Raw genomic sequence first — 15,825 nt, 5'->3', positions numbered from 1 at the left:
CCCTCCCCTTGGCAGCCCCTGCCCCGCCTCTTGGCCTCCCTTGACCGGCTCCCCTAGTCTCTCTCTCTCTCTCTCTCATCCATATTCCTCTCTATGAATACCACCTCTTCCAGCTGAGCTTTCAGTCCCCCTTGCAATGGCACGTGTTGGCAGAGGGGGAGAGGGGGGGGCCTTATTCCTCCGCCATGTGCCTGGCAGCTCTCCCGTGGCCAGCAGCGTTTTGCTCTAATCTTCGAAGTCTCATCTTCAGCCAACAGATGTGGGTAACAAGGCTTTTGGAACTGGTCCAGGACTCCCCCTTCCCAGCACCGTCCACGCCATCCTCTCGCCCACTTCTGCTTCAGAACCAAGTGTGAATCCATCTGCCACAATTTCCTGTTAGCGTCCACAAGACACGGCTGGACCGGTTGGGGCGTTGGCATGAATTAGGGTTAAAAAACTGTGTAAGGCGCCATCAGGGTGAAGGAGAACCCCGTTGGGACTCCTTGGTTTTATGCTCCAGCCCCTGATTTAAATATTTCACAAGATTGTCTAGCGTAGCAAGATGATGAAACTGCTTTGCAAAAATATTTATGCTGGGGACTCATGGGAGGGTATTTATATATTGAAAAACGATGGAAAGAAAATAAAACTGTCACACTGGGTCGCTCTACTGTGGACTAGTTTCTTTTGTGCGATTCTGATCTTTCTGTTACAGACAAGAGCAGAGCAAACACCAGGAACTGTGGGGCCGTGGCTCCGTGGCAGAGCCAGTCTGAATGGACAATACTAACCTTGATGGACCAAGGGTCTGATTCAATATTAGGCAGCTTCATGTGTCCATGTATAAACTATACATACACAAGCTGCAGTCACCATCCCGTCTTCAAGCCACTTGCTGCTACTGCGACCTGGTATGGCTTTTTCACATTTTGTCTGTTCAGGAATTGATTTCAATGCATTCCTGCTTTTTGCAGGGCTGCAGAGAATCTGGTGACATCAGTTCAGAACTGCCCCTGATTTGGGTGGACTTGGGTAGTGGTCAGTCAGGCCGCCTAAGTGAACAGGTGAAATCCCATAATCCCCTTTCCCCACACTCCGTACTTACACTAAAAAAAAAGAGGTAAAAGTCCTCTGTGCAAGCACCGGGTCACTCGTGACCCATGGGGTGACGTCACATCCCCACGTTTACTAGGCAGACTTTGTTTACGGGGTGTTTTGCCAGCGCCTTCCCCAGTCATCTTCCCTTTACCCCCAGCAAGCTGGGCACTCATTTTACCCACCTCGGAAGGATGGAAGGCTGAGTTGACCTTGAGCCGGCTACCTGAAACCATCTTCTGTCGGGATCAAACTCAGGTCGTGAGCAGAGCTTGGACTGCAGCTTACCACTCTGCGCCATGGGGCTCTACTTACACTAAACAATGTTTAAATAAGACAGGCTATTATTACTTGAAGTTGCAGTAGCTGAAGTTCAGCCATGAAGGGCCATGAGAAAGGGAAAGCATTTGGGAAACAGACACAGAACCAGACTGAATTCTCATCTTCTTTTCCGCCTTCAGTGAAAATGGGGGAAGGCGTTTGTCCTAATTTATGCTGGTGGTCATCCCCAACCCCTGTCCCAGTTTCACAGCCCAGTGCTCCGATCTGAACCTGATGCACGTTGCCTGCAAAGGCTGCAGCCAGATGAACAAAGATGTGCAGGAAAACTCCAGAAAGACCATGACCAGACTGAAGGGGGTGGGGAGCACGTGCCCAAAGCAGGTTCAGAGAGCATATGACAAGAGTTTGCAAGAACACTGCTGTATGTGTGTGTGTTTGGGGTGGGTGGGTGTCAGGTTATGCAGGGGCAGGCAAGGTGGCAGGACACCTCCACCCCTTGCTGCAGCTGCTGTGATTTCCCACAGGATCAGGGGATGGAAGATTTATTCGCTGCCAGCCTGTGAAATGCTAAGTAAATAGTCCCTGTTCCACCTACCTCCTTTTTTTTAATTGGAAAGCTGTAAACAGCTGGTATTTTTTAATGAAACAAGAAACAAAAGATTTGCAGTCCCTCAATTTGTGAGATCTGAGCAAGGCTGTCAAAGATAGGATATTTTGGAGGACTTTGATTCATAGGGTCGCCATGAGTCGGAAGCGACTTGACGGAACTTAACACACACACTCAACTCTGCCTTGTGCACAGGGCTGTTTAAAAAGCCAGAGTCTGACCCATTCCCCACCCCTCGTATCCACACACAGCCCCCCCCCCAAACCACAAGGCTGGCTTCCCGCCATCAAATAATCAACAACTTTGCAGCCCTGCCTGCCTGCCTAAGAAGCTCAACCAGCACAGGCCACTGTCTTCACAGGTTCAGGGTCACCAGCCCTTCAAAGCGCTCTGATAGAAAGAGGCCAGACCGCCTCCTGCTCCAGAGCAACCAGTGGAGAGCTGTGCGGCTGCTCTGTTTTGTCATAGAATCACAGAGTTGGAAGGGACCACCAGGGTCATCTAGTCCAACCCCCTGCACAATGCAGGAAATTCACAACTACCTCCCCCCACATCCCCAGTAACCCCAACCCTTCCCCCGCCATGCAGGATCCCACAATCAAAGCACTCCTGACAGATGGCCATCTAGCCTCTGCTTAAAGACCTCCAAAGACACGAGGGGCTTTTCCCTTTTGCATGGCTTTCACATGTTGCAAGCTGCCTTGAAGCACAGAAATCTATTCTGAACAAGGTGCTTCTTTGCCCTAAGAGTGATTGGCTTGTGGAACTCACCGCTGCAGAATGTGGTGACGGCCACAAGCCTAGACGGCTTTCAAAGGGGACCAGCCAAATTCACGAAGGAGAGCTCCGCCAGCAGCTGCTAGTCATGACAATGACACGGATTCCCCAGGCCAGAGGCCATTTGCCCCTGGCTCCTAGTGCTGGGGGGTGAAAACACTCTCCCTGTGGGCCTTGCAGGGCATCCAGTCAGTGCTGGACAAGATGGACCCGGGTCTGGTCCAGCCCAGCTCTTCATCAATCATAGAATCATAGTAGAATCATAGAGTTGGACCACCAGGGTCATCTAGTCCAACCCCCTGCACAATGCAGGAATCAGTCAAAAGCACCCACCTGCCTGGCACAAACAGCAGGCCAGGCATGCCAAAATCTGGGGTAGTTGACCCCAGAAGTTCCTTGGGGTGGCAATCTTTTTTAAGAAAGCTGGCACAGCAGTGCGAAACGGCAGCAACACTCCCAAGGACGCCTTGTAAGTTTACTGAGGGTGCTGGAGCATGTGGGCTGTGAGGTGCAGCCAATTGTGGGGAAGTCAAATCTGGCTACCCTCTCCCCAGGCTATGGTTGCCAGGTCCTTCTTCGCCACTGGTGGGAGGTTTTTGGGGCAGAGCCTGAGGAGGGTGGGGTTCGGGGAGGGACTTCAATGCCATAGAGTCCAATTGCCAAAGCGGCCATTTTCTCCAGGTGAACTGATCTCTATTGGCTGGAGATCAGTTGTAATAGCAGATCTCCAGCTGGTACCTGGAGGTTGGCAACCCTCTCCAGTCCAATAAGTGGGTTAATCGCTCATGTGCTGTCAGCCAGACTTTCCAAGGCGGGTTAATATCATTGTCTTGTTTTTCTGTTTCTCGGGACGATTCTGGTTTCTTGACTTCCTCCAAGTCTGCTGCTCGGTCCGGCTCCCCCTCGCCAAGCGGATTTCTCCCCCACTTCCCCTGTGCAGTTTCCATCTTTCCACAGAATGTCCTGATGAAATTGTCTGCAGCAGGTCGGATACTTTTTAAGTTGCATGTTTTTCAGCCAGAGCCGGCTGAGGAGGCCTGCTTCCTTCCATAAAAGGGCTTTTATGATGGACAGTGATAGGTATTGTTATTATTTAATGCAGGGTTTTTTTGATAGGAGACACTCTGGATTTGTTGAGGTGTCCAAACGGCCTTTGGACGGCCCAGCCGCCTTTCTCCTGGGTTCTTCTATCTCAAGTGTCACCTCAGAAAACAGTGGCTGTATAACTGGGGTGGACGGGAAGAAGCGAGACTTCTGAAACAGACCGACACGAGGCGACGCGCTGCGGGGAAAGAAAAGGAGGGAAGGACTCGCGCATGCGCCCCCAGGGGTGGGTGGGTAGAACTGCGAGCGAGGCACGTGACCCACAGAGCGCCCTCCCTCCCTCCCTCTCACGCAATACGGAGCATGCGCAGTGCGGGCGAGCGGGGCTGCTCAGAGCCGGCGGTGGCGGCGGCGGGGCTGAAGGTCAAGGCGAGCGGGGCGGCGCATGCGCGGCACGGCGGCGGCGTGCGCGTGCGCAGTGCCGGCGAGGCGCCTGAGGGGGCGAAGGTTGTGGCGGCGGGCGATGGCGGCCGCCGGGTCGGGTGCGCGGAAGCCCGGCTCCCCGCGGGACTCGGAGGCGGAGGTCTGGTCCCGCCGCGTGAGGGAGCTCGTCGGCTCCCAGCCCGCCAACCGGCTCTGCTTCGAGTGCGGCCAGCGCGGCGTCACCTACGTCGACATCACCATCGGCAGCTTCGTCTGCACCGGCTGCTCGGGGGCGCTGTGAGTGCGGGGGGCGGGGCTTAGCCTCCCTTCCCTTCCCCCCGTGTCGGATGGGCGTCTGAAGGGGAAGAGCGCGGCCCCGGGCCGCCCGCGGGGCTCGTTCCGGTCCAGGCGCTCCCCTCCCCCGCTCCCTCCTTCTTGTCGCGCGTCTTCCTCCTCCAGGGAGCGCGCCTGCGCGTGCACGCGGCTCTCCCGGCCCCCGTTTCTGCCCCCGCCATGATCCCGTGGGGGAAGCGGGGCCGAGAGCGGCCCAAGGTCGCCCGCTGCAAACAGATCGCGGCGCAGGCCGCTCCCCCGGGAGGGGGGGGCTGGATCAGAGCCCCCCAGGGCCCCCCCAGGCCAGCCGGCCAGCAGCCCCTCTCACGCAGCCCCCGGCCAACCCAGCAACAGGCCTTCCCGGCAGCTGCCTCCTCCCAGCAACGTTGTTTAGAGGTAGAATCATAGAGTCGGAGGGGTCCACCAGGGTCATCTAGTCCAGCCCCCTGCACACTGCAGGGAATTCCAAACTACCTCCCCCCACACACACACACACCCAGTGACCCCCTGCTCCACACCCAGAAGATGGCCAGTGTGCCCTCCCCTCTCGTGATCTGCCTAATTTCACAGAATCAGCACTGCTGACAGGTGGCCATCTAGCCTCTGCTTAAAAACCTCCAGGGAAGGAGAGCTCACCACCTCCCGAGGAAGCCTTGTTCCACTGAGGAACTGCTCTACTCTGACCATGGAGGCTCCCTTTAGTCACCATGATCGACCTTAATTCATCCAGCTAATTGCAGCAAAAGCACGGGAAGTGGCCCAGTTGCCCCCACACACAAATGTGTGCCCAAGGAAGCTTCTGCTGCAATCAGTGCATGCCCAGTTTGGAAGGTGCCCTCCTAGGACTCTGGTTTTTATGGCAGGGGGAGTGTGTGGGCCTGGCTCTGCCCAATGCCAATCCCTGCATGAGCACCCAGGCCCTGTCACCTCTGCAGAAGGCCCCACAGAGAAGAGCCCACTCCTGCTAAGCCCTGCAAGATAGAGCTTGTGTGGAAGAAACTGCAGCAGAGAGAGCCCCACTGCTGAGTGCCAGTGCCCAGGGGAGCACGCAAGACCCCAGCCCCTGCTTGAGTGACTAGGATACAGGCAGCCTTGTTTATAGTCCTGGGCGCAGCCACTGAAATCTTACATGTGTTCCCGCTGCAGGTGTTCATTTGATTTTCTACAACTTAATTGAAAGTCTTTTCTTCAAAATGTAGCATGAGCCATGGTTCTCAGGTTGGATTAAATTGGGGGAGGGGGGGTGTACTCTGAGGTTACCCCTTTATGTCCAAGAGGGGCTGGTTCTCAAATAGCAGAGCGGAGCAAACAAGGGGGTGTGAGTGGAGATGCCAAGTATGCTTTATAGCACTGGGATAGTTTGAGGCCCTGGGCTTGTCCAAAGAGTGGTAGAGATGAGCCCTTGATGTGGGGAGGGGGAGATGGCTTTTCCTGCATGCTTTTGGCAGTCCATGGACTGCCCAGTCCAGCTGATGGAATAAAACCCCTAAATACCTAAAGTAAGACACTGACACGTATGGCTTCCCATCCACTGTCTCTTTGGCTAAAAACCCTAGCTTTAGTTTGTCATAGTTCACTTTTAAAAGGTTGTTTTTGCAATGAGAACTAAACTGCTTGAAGTCTTCCAAGGCCCATTTGAGTATAAAATGTCAACATGGCATCTGCATCTGCATACATTATTGGAATGGGCTTTCTTTTCCCTCTGACAAAAATTCCGCCATGTCAGGGTGGGGTGCCAGCCGGGTAGGCTAAAAGTGACATCAAAGGCTTCTCCTCTTTGCTAGGCCTGGAAAGGTTTCAGCAGATAGCCCCACATGTGTCTCCTCTGTAACCCGATGGGCCCTTGCACCCGGCTCTGGCACCTGCATGCCCCTGTGAAGAAGAGCTTCAAGTGTGACCCACAGCAAGATTTAGGGTCCTGGCTCCTCCCCCGCCCCCCAGTCTGGCTAGGCCCCCAAGTGGGCCAGTCACATGTGAGGCCAGCAGCTGCGTGAATTGCTTTCTGAATATTTCATGTTAGCCCTTTGAATAATTTATTGCTGTGGACCAAGAACTTGTGTGTCAGCAGTTCTGAGTGGCAGAAAGTGGGGGCGTAACTCAGCCAGCTGAAGCCGGCGGGGGATGTCCAGATGGGGCTTGGCCCTGTTTCCTGAGGGCTGGTGCTCCTTCTTGGTCTATCCTGACTCCTGCAACATGGCTCTTGGCATCAGTTCTCAGTTGAACACACAGTTTCTTGAACCGGACTAGAACTCAGGAGCCCTAGTTTCTGTTTGCTTCTAGGCTGCTGAGGCTTGGCTTCCTGTCAGTGGTTCTAAACACCAGGTGCCTTTTTCTCATCCCACTGCAGCCGTGGCTTGAATCCCCCTCACCGAGTCAAATCTATCTCCATGACAACCTTCACCGAGAGTGAGGTACAGTTCCTCCAGTCCCGTGGGAACCAGGTGAGTTGGAGGCTGGCGCCTGCCCATGTGACAAAGAGGGGAGACCCCGGACTGTGCCTGGGAAGTGGAGCCAGGGAGAAGGAAGGGTTGTGGAGGGGAGATGGCCTGGTCCTGCTCTGGCCCCTGAACCGCAAGCCCCTGCTCTTCTTCTGCCTCCCTCCCCCAGGCCTGTCGAAAGATCTGGCTGGGCTCTTTCGACTCGCGGACGTCTCTGCTTCCGGATTCCCAGGACCCTCAGAAGCTGAAGGAGTTTCTGCAGGAGAAATATGAGAAGAAGCGATGGTGAGGCAAGGGAGAAGAGGAGCTGGGGTGGGCTGAAGTCAGGGCCTCTCGTTGCAAGGGGCTCTAGATTCTGCTGAGGAGATGGATTGGCACCGAGTGTTGCATGTGGGAGTCATTTGCTTATCTGTTCTAACTTGCTCCAGTGGCAAAATGTGAGCATTCACAAGAGTCATAGTCAAAGAGAACAAGGATCCAGGGGAAGAGGGAGGGAAGGCAGCTCTGGGAGATTGTGCTGGGTGGCTGATCCTCCCCTCTGGCTTCATCTGCAGGTACGTCACGCCGGAGCAAAGCAAAGGCTTAGCTTCTCTGGCTACCCAGAGCTCCACCACAGAGGTTAAGACGCTGCTGGGGGATTCGGGGCCAGTGGCTACAGCAGTCAAGCCTGCCCAGGTTGGAGCTGCTGCACATAACTCTTGAATTGACTGATAAGGAGGGTCTTCTTTGTGCCATGATCTCATGCAAGGTTTATGTCAGCCATGACCAAGTAAAAGGGGGGGTGCATGTGGCCAGGAGACACGTTGCCCTAAAGCCAGCTGCCTGAGCCTGCTAGCCGTTGGGCACATGAGGATTATCCTGTCCCTGTGGTGGAGTCCTGAGTTCCTCACACAGTTCCCATCACTGCCTGCCTTGTCCTTCCGTGGGTGGGGTTGCCTCTCCGATCGGGCTCTTGGGTATAGGAACGTGATGTCATTCCATTGGCCTTCTCTGGCGACATCACAGAATGCTGCAGCCCACATCTGCCTTGAAGTTCTTTTGCTTCGCTTGCCAATGCTCCTGGCCACCCAATAACGAAGGATTCCTGGGTGCAGGTTCAGACAGATGGCCAAGGGGCTTGCTTTTGGATGCAGGGAACCACCCTCGGTGTGAGCGTGGTGGTGCGCGCCAGGCTGCTGGCAAGAGAGCAGTTGGCCCCCTCTGAGAATGGCAGGACCTGGTGAACTTTGGCCCCTCTGCTCTGTCAGCAGGCTGCCTTGTTTACACAAAACCCGCCTCATGGTCATGCCTGCATTGGGATCCCTCTTTTGTGGCTGACTTTCCTCCTGTTTGCCAAAACAGTTTGCTTTAAGTGGCTATCAGAATGCACGCCAGGATCTGTCCTCCAGCTTGGGCAGGGAGGAGGAGAACGTTAACTGGTGGGATGGGATTTCTGGCATTCGGGCTGATAAGCTTTTGTCTTCCAGTCTGTGGACAAGACCCAACCGCAAGGCCCTCAGCCACTTAAGAAAGCCAGCATGGACCTCCTCGCCGACATTGGGGGAGACCCCTTTGCTGCCCCTCAGTCTGGACCGGCTTTTACCGCCTTCCCTGCCTTTGGGGGTGAGTGAAATCCTGTCTTTTGGGGGAGTGCGTATGCGAATGGTCAAAGAAGAGAGGTGCTGTGTGGCGATCAAGTTCTACCCTAGAGAACATTGTGTGGTGCCCTTGAGAGGCTGCTGTTCTCAGGTAGAGAGACCTCCCGTGGCAGGTTGGCTCGGCTGGGGAGGCAGGGTCTTGTCCCTGCCGAGCTCTGCCTCGAGCCAGTTGTTCTCTCAGGCCAGGTTTCAGCCCACGCCACTTTCACCAGTTTTGATGCCTTTGGCGGAAGCCCTGCAGCGTCAGCCTTTGGAGACCCGTTATCCTCCAGCCAGAGCCCTTTCCAGAGCCAGCAGATGGCAGCAGGTAACGCTTCCTGCTTCTCTGTGGGCCTCTCCTTGGAGCTGGTGGGCAGCTTGGGAGCCAGGACTCCTGAGGCTATGGAGAGGGGGCGGGCCCTCCGGTGTGGGAAAAACCAGCATGTCTTGACACTGAGCGAGGGGGCTTGGAGATGGTATGCTGGGAAGCCGTGACCGCTGGGTTCTTGGACTGCTTGGCTTCTTGATCAGGGCTGCCTGGTTCTCAGTGCGGGGTGGTGGTGGTGGTCATTCCCCTTCCTCTCTCCCTGTTGATTCTGGAGATGTTACAGAAGTTGCCTACTCTGACAGCCCCCCCCCCCTTTATCATGCTCCTCCTCTCCCTCTCAGGGGGCACCCACATGGGCGGATTCCCTGCATCTCCTGCCAGCCAGCCCGGAGTGAGCATTCCAGAAATGAGTGGAGCTTTCAGAGTGGGAGGAGTCCCAAGCAGGTATTCCGCTTCCTTTGGATGAGGGCGCCGCCTCTTCTGCCCTGCCGCACTGAGCGTTTCTGTAGTGCTTTTGGCATATCTGTTATCTTGTAATTTGTGTGACATCTCTCTCAAGTAGGCCAGTGTTATTACCCCCGTATTGCATATGGGTTGGTGCTGAGTTAGAGTGGCTTGCTTGAGGCTCTTTAGAGAGGCAAGACTTGAACGTGGGACTTCCTCGATCAGGCTTGGTTCTCCTGCTCTTGCTGGCAGTGGAATCGGCAGCCTGGGGCAGTGGTGAGCTCCCCATCGCAGGCAGTTTTCAAGCAGTGGCTGGATGAACACTTGATAGGGATGCCGTAGGCTGACCCTGTGTTGAGCAGGGAGTTGGACTAATGGCCCATGTGGCCCCTTCCCACTCTGTGATTCTATTATATTCATTTCCCCCACCTCTGTCTCTTACTGTTTGCGATCAGTCTGTCCGCACCTTCGGTCTGCTCCGCTTGCTGTCCAGTGCGGCAAGCGATTGGTCTCGGAGTCATTTGTTCTGCAGGGGCCTTTCTGCAGCACTTCAGACCTTTGCCTGTCCAGATTGCAGAGGTCGGCCTCTGTGGTGTCGTCTGGTGGGGCCCTGGGTTGGATGAGTGGCCTCAGGACCCCTGTGCGCTCTGATGGGCGAGAGCGGGCTCTCTGGAGCCGAGAGGGTGGCTGCTGCTCTTCTCTGCACTGAACTCACTTCTTCCTTTGCTAGTGTCTTCGGTGCCCTGAGCCAGTCACCACTTCTGCCTCCACCCAGCCCAGCTGCAGCCTACGGGGGTAAGTATTTTCCTGTCTTTCCCTTTCAGTGGGCAGCTGGCCTGCCTGTTCTGCTGCTACCTCTCCTTTTTCCTTCCAGCCTGCACCAACCCCTTCGCGACATCTGCCATCTCCCAGCCCACACTACCTTCAACTAACCCTTTCCAAACCAACGGCTTGGCCCCAGGTAAGCCCCCACCAGACCCTCCTCACTTTCCTGCCCTGGGGGTTCGAGAGGTCAGAGAAAAGGAGTCAGAAGCTGGGGAGCTGGTTCCACAAGAGGCAGCCCCTGTCGGCCTCTCCAAATAGCCAGCTGGCCTTACCTTCACCTGCCCCCCCTGATGACCATTGTGGGGCCAAATAAGGCTTGATTTGAGCGTGAGGCAAAAGCATTATCCTGCAGGGCTTTGCACGCTTATGGCCGCTTTGCATGGATGGCAGTTTTCTTTAAATGAGACGCTGTTCAAGTGTCTTACGGGGAGGTGGGAGGCCAAGCGTTTGTCCCAGCCCACACATGCATTTTCTCAGCAGGGAGCCAGGACTCCTGGCTGGCCAGCCGTGAGCTTCCTGTGAGGTCTTTCCCTCTGACTCTCTTCTTGCAGGCACCTTCATGGTGGGGTCCCCCGGCAGCTTCTCCGCCTCCCCCCTTTCTGGCATCTTTGCTTCTCCCTTGCAGCAGCAGCAACAGTTTCACCCACAGGCATTGGTGGGGCAACAGCAGAATGGTGGTGAGTAGCCCTTTTGAGGATGCAGGGAGCACAGGTGCTGGGCCTCCTTGGTTCCTGCCCTCGCCTTTCTTGCCTCCCACCTGTCAGGTCTCATCTGTCAAGGCTCTTCTCCTCTGCTCAACGGGGCGAGGCTTCCAAGGGTGCTTTTGTGGGTGTGTCCCAGAGTGAATGAAACACAAGGTTCTAGTCCCGGTGTTGACTTGCAAGTCTGAGTGCCTTACCAGGTGAAATTCTTGCTCCCTGGCCATTCCCATGGCTAAATTTTAATTGTGGAGTGTTTTATTCAGGGAATGACAAAAAGAGAAGAAACGGAGTTGCTTTAATAGTGAGGCAAGATGCTTTAATAGTGAGGCAAGATGTAGCAAAGGCAGTCAGGAGCTATAATGCAAAGCCTGACCGAATAATATCAATCAGACTTCAGGGAAAGCCTATCAACATAAGCATCATTCAAGTTTATGCCCCAACTACAGATGCTGATGAGGAAGAAATTGAAAGTTTTTATGCCAGTGTTCAGGAAGAAATTGATCACATACCTAAACAAGATATGCTGATAATCATAGGTGATTGGAACGCAAAAGTAGGAAACAAAGCAGAATCAAATGATGTTGGCAGATTTGGGCTAGGAGCATGGAATGAAGCAGGAGAACGCCTCGTAGAATTCTGTGAAGACAACAATCTGTTCATTGCAAACACATGTTTCAGGCAACCAAATAGACGATTGTATACATGGACATCACCAGACGGCCAGTATAGAAATCAAATAGATTATATAATTGGAAGCAGAAGATGGAGAAGCTCTATTCTTTCGGCCAAAACAAGACCAGGAGCCGACTGTGGTACAGATCATGAATTGTTAATATCGAAAATCAAGATAAAGCTTAAGAAAAACACCAAAACATTCATAGCACCAAAATATAATTTAAGCAACATTCCGGAAGAGTTTAAAGACCATGTAAGGAACAGATTTGCATTACTGAGTTCAAGTGAATGTAAACCTGAAGAACTATGGGTGGAAACTAGAGATATTATCAAGGAAGAATGTGCAAAGACTATTCCTGTAGCCAAAAGAAAAGAAAAACCTTGATGGATGTCTGAGGAAACTTAAAATTGCCAGAGGTAGACGAGAAGCAAAAGTGGAAGGTGACAGAAATAGAATCAAAAGTCTAAGTGCAACGTTCCAGAGACTCGCACGTAGAGACAAAGAGACCTATTATAACCAGTGTAAAGAAATAGAAGAGAACAACAAAAAAGGAAGAACAAGAGATCTGTTCCACAAGATCCAAGAAATCAAAGGGAAATTTAAAGCACGGTTAGGCATGCTGAAAGATCAGCAAAGAAATACATTAACTGAACAGGACAAAATAAAGAAAAGGTGGGAACAATACACTGAAGAACTACACAGAAGAGATGAAAGGATAAAAGATTATTTCCAAGAAGAATCTTTTGAAGAAGAACCTGCAGTTTTAGAAAGTGAAGTGAAAGCTGCATTGAGAGCAATCGGGAGAAACAAATCACCAGGAGCAGATGGGATATCAATAGAGCTATTCCAAGCCACAGAAATGGAGTCCATCAAAATCTTGACAAGAATATGCCAACAGATATGGAAAACAAAACAATGGCCCACAGACTGGAAACGATCCATTTACATTCCAATTCCCAAGAAAGGAGACATCAAAGATTGCAGCAACTATCGGACCATCGCATTAATTTCTCATGCAAGTAAAGTGATGCTCAAAATCTTACAGCAAAGGCTGTTACCATATATGGAACGAGAAATGCCTGATGTTCAAGCTGGTTTCAGAAAAGGAAGAGGCACTAGAAATCATAATTTTTTAAATAAAGGAAGCCACAGGCTTCAGTTTGCAAGATCTGAGCAAGGCTGTCAAAGATAGGACATTTTGGAGGACTTTCATTCATAGGATCGCCATGAGTCGGCACTTGACGGCACTTAACACACACACACACAATTTTCTGGGCTTTTAAAAGTACAAAGCTCTGCCCTCAGGCAAAGCTGAAGAAATGGGCCAGGCTCTCCAGCTCTTTCTTTTGTCCTTGTTGTGTATCATGATAGCTGAGCTGCATCTGTCCTGGATTCAAGGATGAAATGGGCCTAGAACACTTCGCTTCCCCAGCTGCACCCTAAAACCACCCACACTTCAGTCTGCCAAATTTGGGCCCATGAGCAGAATCATTTGGGGAGGTGCAGCAGATCCATGGCAGAGTGCATGCTTGAAATGTAGAAGGACCATCAGTTCTATTACTTATTAATTTATTTATTTAGGCAGGGCTCAGTACAAGGACCTTCGGTTCCAGGTGTTAGGAATGCTCCAGCTTTTTTGGACTGTCACGGCCAGCCAGTGCCAGGGCGCCGTGACTCTCTGGCCTTCCTTACCTATGATGCTGGAGAGCTACCGCCAGTGAGAACAAACCGTCCTGAGCTAGGGCAGACCAATGGTTGTGACTCAGGATAAGGTAGCTTCTTATCAGGTGAAGGGTCCATAGCTCAGTGTTATGCAGGAGATCTCCGTTTCAGAGGGCAGCCGTGTAGGTCTGCAGTAGAAGAGCGAGGTCTGAGTCTAGGAGCACCTTAGAGACCAATGAGGTATTTGGGCTGTGGCTTTTTGAGAGTCAGAGCTCCTTTTGTTAGATCCCGTGCAGATCCCGTGTTAAAGGGTTTTGGGATGGGGGAACTTGGGAGGCCCGAGGCCTGCTGGTTAGAAGAAACAGGTGCATCAGCTGGACCAGCGGGCCAAGTCCACACGAGGCAGCTGTGTATGTCCAGCTGCATCCTAGAGAGTTCCCAGATGGCCCAAGTCAGGAAGACCAGGCCCTGTGCCCAGGGCAAAGCCCCATCCTGAACCCTGGCCAGTGTGGCTCTTCATCAGAACTTCTTGGCAGCAGAACTCTCCGGAGCTGTCTTCAGGTCCTCTGACTGAGAAAAAGGAGGGGAGGGGCCTGTGATTTTTCCCTCATTGCTTGCAAACTAGTCTTCTCTCGCTTGGCTTTCTCCTTTGCTTTAGGTTCCCCCTTCGGTGCATTTCCTATAACCAAAGCTGGACAGAGGCCCCTCGGACAGCCAGCGGGCATTTCAACCAACCCATTTGTGGTAAGGAGCCCCCTTCCCTTCCCCTCCGGTGGGTGAGAGAGGTTGGGGGAGGCGTGTGTGTGTGGTGAGAGGAGGCAGAGGGGGGATTGGTCCCGTTTGAGCAAACCTGACAATTCCCATCCTTTTATGAGGTATGCCCCCCGCCCGAGGTGGAAAATGATCCAAGAAACCTTTCCCTGCCTTCAGCATGCCTGTGTGATCCTGGCTTACAGGGGCCATAGGCTGTATCTGCTCAGGGACTGCGCTTGTACCAGCATTTCATCGTCTCCTGCCTCTCACCAGCCTGTCTGTCTCTCCCCCACAGACACCGATGACCACGGCGCCACCCGTCCCCTTCGTTCTGGGAAAGCACCCTCCCACGAATCCTTTCTTATAGCACTGGCAGCAACGGATGCTGGAGGACTGCCCCCCCACCCCCCACCCCGCCTCTATGTATAGGAGCGCGCCCTGCCAGGCAGGCCCCTTTGGTCTTTCTGTCTGTCGCTGTCTCTGCCTGGACAGGGGGAGGGTGTGAGGAAGTGCTTTAACTACTGGCTGTTCAAGAGAGGACCTGGCTCAGAACAGTTCATGATGGGACTTGAAATGGAAGCAGGGGACTTGCTGGAAATCCAGCAGCAGTGCATGCTGGGAGAAAGATGGCAGGGAGGGGTCAGGCTCAAACAAGCACTTTAAGAGAGGCTGGAGAAGCTCCCCCTTCCCCCTGCAGTGCATGATGGGACATGATGTCACGGTGAGGCCATTGCCATGTAGCAGTGCATGCTGGGAAAAGGGAACACTTTGGAGTCTGGGTCTGCTCCAACCTCAGAGCTTCCTCTTCAGCCGCCCCCTTTCCCATCTCCCAGCAGCCTTTGCTCTTGGCACTGCTGGGTTGCCAAGGGCCAAGGTCACTCTTCTTGCCCTCCCCCAGGGCCTCTGGCAGGATCCCTCTGTTCATCCGCTTTTGGGCTCTCCGTTGTGTGGGTCCTTAGTCAAGGAGAGGCTTACAGACGCCGTCAATAGAGCGAGAATAAGCCACAGAGCCTAAGTGGGGGGGGGTCTTGCTTTACAGTCATCCACCCCTCCTCTCGTTTCTCTCACTAATTGCACTAATGGAAAGGGACTCAGGCAGCTGAGTGTTCGCAAGAGTCTCTGCCTCACCCCTGCATGCATGCATGCATGCATGCCAAGGAGGGAAGGAGCAATAACATTCTGAGGGAGGCCCAGTCCAAGCCTGCTGCCTCAGGCGTTCCGGGCTCCGCACGGCCTCTCAAGCAGGGTTCGGTGGTCCCTATGGCTGTCCTGAAGCCCCTCCCTGCCTTGTGTTCTGGGTTTGGCTGGCCTGTGTTTGGCCAGATGTGCCCTGCCCATCTCCTGCTTCTGGGCAGAACTCACAAGTGTGCAGAGCTGGAGACTGCAGTGGCCTCTCCCCCCACCCCCAATCTTGTCCCGCTTTGATTGCCCCCTTTGCCATGTGCCCGAGCACAAATTCTGCCCCAGTTTCAGGAAGGAGATTTGCAGCATCACAGCCCTTGTAGATTTGCAGCATCCATCTTCCCTGAGCCAGCCTGGAGAGGGGGTGGGGGGAGAGGGCTGCCCCTGCCTAGAATTGCCACTCCTCCGCCTTTGCCTCCTGCAATACTCTGTTTCCCAACTCACCAGAGAATTCCCTCGGGGGCCTCTTCCACGCAAACAGTGCCTCTTGGACCCAGTTTTCAGAAGCTGAGGTTATAGCACTCAGCAGCCGAGCTTGTTCTGTGATTTCACAAAATCTAAACAAACTTCAGGTTGGATATCTTTTTACTTGACTGAAAGCAGGAATTTGTGCAGCAGAAAAACAGGTGCAAATCTTCTTATTAAATGTTAGGGACT

At 53.5% G+C, this 15,825-nt stretch overlaps 1 protein-coding gene across 1 annotated transcript; it reads left to right on the top strand.

The window, feature by feature from the left end:
* Positions 1-4,305: 4,305 nt before the first annotated feature.
* Positions 4,306-14,360, top strand: AGFG2 (ArfGAP with FG repeats 2). The gene is made up of 12 exons (XM_056863840.1): positions 4,306-4,507; positions 6,891-6,984; positions 7,151-7,266; positions 7,536-7,656; positions 8,448-8,583; positions 8,800-8,925; positions 9,267-9,369; positions 10,100-10,164; positions 10,244-10,330; positions 10,746-10,871; positions 13,892-13,977; positions 14,282-14,360. Exons 1-12 carry the CDS (start codon positions 4,311-4,313, stop codon positions 14,351-14,353), a joined length of 1,329 nt encoding a protein of 442 aa, XP_056719818.1. The 5' UTR covers positions 4,306-4,310; the 3' UTR covers positions 14,354-14,360.
* The last annotated feature ends 1,465 nt before the right edge of the window (positions 14,361-15,825 follow it).

Source organism: Euleptes europaea, chromosome 18 (assembly GCF_029931775.1).
Source record: "Euleptes europaea isolate rEulEur1 chromosome 18, rEulEur1.hap1, whole genome shotgun sequence".
In the NCBI taxonomy this organism is placed as follows: Eukaryota; Metazoa; Chordata; class Lepidosauria; order Squamata; family Sphaerodactylidae; genus Euleptes; species Euleptes europaea.
Note: the sequence above shows the minus strand (reverse complement) of the source record. Positions and strands in the feature narration are given on the sequence as shown.

Excerpts from the sequence above, each read along its gene's own strand:
- AGFG2 (XM_056863840.1), top strand. The coding sequence starts at position 4,311 with ATGGCGGCCGCCGGGTCGGGTGCGCGGAAGCCCGGCTCCCCGCGGGAC. Across the intron at positions 8,584-8,799 it reads CGCCTTCCCTGCCTTTGGGG|GCCAGGTTTCAGCCCACGCC; the intron begins GTGAGTGAAATC and ends TTGTTCTCTCAG. Across the intron at positions 10,872-13,891 it reads GGGGCAACAGCAGAATGGTG|GTTCCCCCTTCGGTGCATTT; the intron begins GTGAGTAGCCCT and ends CCTTTGCTTTAG.